Here is a 5,265-nt window from a genome sequence, read left to right as displayed (position 1 = left end):
TGAACACGGCTCTGCCAGCCTCAATGCTACCTGGCACTTTAGGTTAAAATAAAGAGGCATGAAATGAGCTGGCCCTTTAAAGTTTAGCTACTGGAATGACAGTTGAAAATACAGCATCTCAACTCCTGGTTTAGTGCTTTAAGCTGGACTTTCTTTTCTGAATATGAGCACAGACTTTGGGATATTAGTGTCACCCAGTGTTATCAGCTAGCATTCTCCTTTTGTTTCCCATAGCATCCCCTGCACCTGCCCACAGGTCCGCTGTCCACTCATTTCCATCCTGTCTCATGCCACTTGGGGCGTGTCACCTCTAGAATGCGTCCCTGGCTCCCCTGCGTGCACAATTCCAGTGAGGGTTAGTGATGGGGGACACCCGATGGAGCCTGGAAGTGAGAGGAAGGCGAGGTCCATGTTCCTTCCCTCTCCCTCCCCGCTCCAGCACTGAGCATCTGGCAATAGCTGCATCTCTCTGTTTCTTCAATGGCCACTCATCCATAGCCACAGTTCTCAGTGGGCTCCAAGGATAGTATTTGCCTTTGTTCTTTTGGCTCCCACTAAGGAAGATCCAGAGACATTATTTTCACCGAGGTGTTAAATGCATGGGTGAGGGGAACAGCGGCATGCATGGCACCTATCCTCTGCAGGCTGGAGGTCATTGTGGGAGATGATGCCATGCAATTGGCCTCCCTGCTGTCACTGAGAACAACAGGTTCTGGAAGAGTAGAGGACAGGCAGGGGCACTCGGCCGTCTAGAGACAAGGCAGGAGGGATTTCCTTGAGAGACAGGGATATCTAGTGGTTACTAATCATTGTGGGGGTCTCTGGGAATGTACTAGATGGGAAATCTACTAAGAAATTGACTTACATAAAAATTAGAGAAGCTCTAGCTCTGAGGACAGAGACCTGATGGAGTCACCATAGTGGCAATTTATGACCTGGCATTCAGTTCAGACACCTGGAGCTTCTCGACTGAGGGGATATTGGGTCCCTTTGAGGAAGAAAGAAACCTTCAATGCTGTCACAATGCTGTAAACATTCCTCCAGGCCTTCTCCCAAAGGGACCTGACATATAACTTACGATATAGTAACCCCACTTTCAGGGTATTCTTGTCTACTCTAAAGCATGCAATGCCTTCTTCCTTAGGATTCAGCCTAGTGCCAATATCTGTGTATGGCTGTGCACCTTCATGGGTCATAGCTAATTAGATGGGGAACAGTAGACCCACTTCAACCTAGGCAGTATGCAGGAATCCTCTCCAACTGTTTGGTTCTGGTCCCCACTCCAAAGTTTTCTGCATTTTATTGTGTTAGTTTCCTATTGCTGCATGCCAAATTATCACACATTTTAGAGGCTTAAAATAGCAACCATTTACTTTCTTGCCGTTTCCACAGATCAGCAGTTCAGGCATGGGTTAGCTGGGTCTTCTTTTCAAGGCCTCACAGGCTGAAATGAGGCTGAGTTTCTTTCTCGAGGTTCTGGGAAGAACTTCCTCCCTGGTTCCCTCACATCGCCAGCTGAATTCAGTTCCTTGTGACTGTAGGACTGAGATCTCTGCTTTCGTGCTGGCTGTCAGCCAGGGGCCTCTCGCTGCTCCTAGAGGACCCCCATGTTCCCACCGCAAGCTTCCTCCATCCTGCAGAGGAGAGCCACCCTGCATGGAAACCCTCCTGCACATCACATCACTCCAGGGAGACCTCAGTTCCTCCAAGGAAGTTACCTTCATTAGGTCAAGCTCATAAGATAATTTCTCAATCTTAATTTCTACTGATTTGGGATCTTGATTACATTTGCTAAATTGTTTTTGCCATGAATCATAACATAATTGCAGGAGTGGTATCTCATCACTGGCTTTGTCTACACTTAGGAAAAAGAGATTACATAACAGCAAAGATCACTGGAGTCATCTTAGGATTCTGTCTACCACAATATTATGAAGACAGTAATTTAAAAAGTATAACCGACTTCTGCTTCTGTCTATTAGAATAAATGATATCAGACTAATCCTACCTCCATAAACAGCCATAAAATTGTTTTCGGACAGCGGACAAGAGCAGCACACTTTGATTTGTTGAGGAACAGGAAACTTAAGGGAGAAGTCCCATGGTTTCCTAGTTCTTTGCTGGGGAGAATTTCTCACCAGCTGCACAGCGGGCTAAAGTCCACTTAGAGCAGGGCAGCCCCGCTGAGCTGAGAAGGCAGAGATCAGAGTTCAGGGCCACTGAAGCAACTGCAACCTGCAGGTTAGGGCATCAATGAGAAGACAGTTTGTGCAGAGCAGCAGCTCCCAAAGTGCACCTGGGGTTCCATTTGCATACTTATCAAGGACTGGGCTCTACTTGCACAAGAAAAAGACTAACAGATTTAACAGAGGGGTGGCTGCTACAAAATTATGTTTGGACCAGAGGTACTTCAGGTGGAGGAGCATTGGGGAATGCATGGACGATGGAGTTCCTGCCATCCGTGGGGGTGCGGAGGGGGGGAAGACCTCATGCACACCTCATTAGCACCCAGGTATCCAACTGAGACACTAGAATGGCTGTGCTTTAGGAATAAGTGTCACATTTCACAATAAGACCTATTCTAGACCAGTCCTAGTATAGCCTAAAACTAAACCCTAACAAAATCCACCACGGGGTGGATTGGTGATTGAGTCCTGCCAAGTTAGAGGGTCTTGGGAAATACTGTGGGCTTTCCATGAATCCATAGTAATGAAACATAAACCAAGTCCACATAAGTCCAAAGTGATCTGACAGTAATTTTACTGCCCACTAAAACAAAATTAATTCACACAGTCAATAAGACAAGTTAGCCAAGCTGACATTTAAGCAAACTACATCTAAGAACAGCTAACAAATAACTCTTCACAAACATACATATAACATTCACCAAGATAAATCACATACACTAAGCTGTAAAATAAATCTCAACAAATTTTCAAAAAGTGTTACAGATTATGTTTGTTGACCACAAAATTATATTAGAATCAATAACTGTAAGAAATCTATTAAATCAGGAAAAATTTGGAATTTAGATAATATGCTGCTAAACAACATGAATCCAAGAGAAGAGAAAACTGGAAAATACTTGAAATACAATGAAAATGAAAACACAAGATATTAAAACTTGTGAGATGCAGCTAAAGTCATATGTAGGAAAAATGTATAACTTTTTATGCGTATACTAGAGAATAAAAACATTTTTAAATCAGTGTTTTAAATTTATATTTTAAGATTCTAGAAAAAGACAAGCAAATTAAACCCAAAGTAAGTAGAACAAAATAAATCATAAAAAGCAGAAGTAAAATATAAAACAGATAAACAGCTAAAAAGTAAAGCTAAAAACTGTTTTTTAAAAAATTAATAAAACTGATAAACACCTAGCAGGACTAATCAAAAAAAAAGAGAGAAAATGCAAATTATCTTTATTATCAGGAACTAAAAAGGTGACATGCATAGATGCCAACATTAAAAGGATATTTAAAAATTATGATAAGCAACTTTAAGTCCATAAAAGCAATAATGTAGCTAAAATGGGCAAGTTTCCTGAAAAATACAATTCACCTAAACTCACAAGAGGAAATAGCAAGACTGTGCCTCTACCTATAAAAGAAATTGGATTTATGATTTAAAAATCTGACACTAAGCAAAATCTAAGCCCAGATGCTTTCAGGTTGAATTCTTTCCTTTTTTTACAGATGACATGATAAAAATATTAAATTAATTTTTTCAGAACATAGAACAGGAAACCTTTCAACGTTTTTGAGGCAAGCATAACCCTGATATGAAAACCAAAGCAAATATAACCCTGATACTAAAAGATTTTAAAAGAAAAAAAAAATCACTACTTCTTGTAAGCATAGATGCAAGAAATCCTACAAAATATTAACAAATCAAACCCAAACATATAGCAGGTATAGTAAATCTTGACCAAGTCTAGTTTATTCCAGGAATATAAAGTTTGTTCAACATTTGTAAATCAATTAATGTAATTCAGCCCATTGACAGAAGGAAAAAGTTATACAAACATTTAAATCAATGCAGAAAAAGTATTTGTCAAGATTGAAACTCATTCATGATTTTAAAAAGAAAATAAAACACGTGGCACACTAGGAATAGAAGGAACTTTCTTTAACTTGCAAAATGCATCTATGAAGAACACCCAGCTAATATCACGGTTAATAGTGAAACACTAAACGCTTTTCATCTAAGACAGAGAATAGGGGAAGAATGTCGGCTTTTGCTGCATTTATTCGCTATCATTCTGGAGGCCTTAGTCAATGCAACAATGAAAAGAAAGACAAATAAAAAGGAATAAAATGTGGAAATCAAGATGTGAAGCAATCCATATTCACGACAAACATGTATGTAGATGATCCTAAGAAATATGCTTAAAATTACTTGTATTAATCTGTGAATTTTGCAGGGTCACAAGATTCAAAGAACAAAAACTAGAAAGCCTCAACAAATGAAGAGATGTAACATGTAGAAGAATGGGAAGATTAAACAAAAAAAGAATGAGAAGATTTTAATGTTATCACGGATGTCATTTTTACTTTGCATCTCCTGGGTTTCCAGTATCGGTTGAAAAATGTATCGCCGGCTCCCGGAACGCGCATACCGCAGACGGCGCGGATCGCAGGGAGCCGGTCCGCCGCCGGAACGCCGCCGGAACGGGAACCTGGGTGTTCGTGTGGAGCTGGGGCTCGCGGGAGACTGCCGCGATGAACACGGCGCTGTCGCGGGCGAGCTCGCTGTTCGCCTTCTCACCGAGCGTGATGGCGGCGCTCACCTTCGGCTGCTTCATCACCACCGCCTTCAAAGACAGGAGCGTCCCGGTGCGGATCATGCTAAAAAATGTAGAAGATTTCACCGGACCGAGAGAAACAAGCGATCTGGGATTTATCACATTTGATGTCACTGCTGATCTAGAGAATAGATTTGATTGGAATGTTAAGCAGTTGTTTCTTTATTTATCAGCAGAATATTCAACAAAAAATAATGCTCTGAACCAAGTTGTCCTGTGGGACAAGATTGTTTTGAGAGGTGATAATCCGAAGCTGCTGCTGAAAGATATGAAAACAAAATATTTTTTCTTTGACGATGGAAATGGTCTCAAGGGAAACAGGAATGGCACTTTGACCCTGTCTTGGAATGTTGTACCAAATGCTGGCATTCTACCTCTTGTGACAGCATCAGGACACGTATCTGTCCCATTTCCAGATACATATGAAATAACGAAGAGTTATTAAATTATTCTGAATTTGA

The 5,265-nt window shown here is 41.0% G+C and overlaps 1 protein-coding gene across 1 annotated transcript; it reads left to right on the top strand.

Annotated features, from left to right (window-relative positions):
• The first annotated feature begins 4,628 nt into the window (after positions 1 to 4,628).
• On the top strand, positions 4,629 to 5,265 carry LOC108299171 (signal peptidase complex subunit 3-like). The gene has a single exon (XM_037735971.1). The coding sequence runs from the start codon at positions 4,722 to 4,724 to the stop codon at positions 5,247 to 5,249; it is 528 nt and encodes a 175-aa protein (XP_037591899.1). The 5' UTR covers positions 4,629 to 4,721; the 3' UTR covers positions 5,250 to 5,265.

This window comes from Cebus imitator, unplaced genomic scaffold, assembly GCF_001604975.1.
Source record: "Cebus imitator isolate Cc_AM_T3 unplaced genomic scaffold, Cebus_imitator-1.0 Scaffold2571, whole genome shotgun sequence".
In the NCBI taxonomy this organism is placed as follows: domain Eukaryota; kingdom Metazoa; phylum Chordata; class Mammalia; order Primates; family Cebidae; genus Cebus; species Cebus imitator.
This window is presented reverse-complemented; position numbering and strand designations above follow the sequence as displayed.

What these genes read in the sequence shown, in the direction of transcription:
- LOC108299171 (XM_037735971.1), top strand. Translation starts at nt 4,722, where the DNA reads ATGAACACGGCGCTGTCGCGGGCGAGCTCGCTGTTCGCCTTCTCACCG.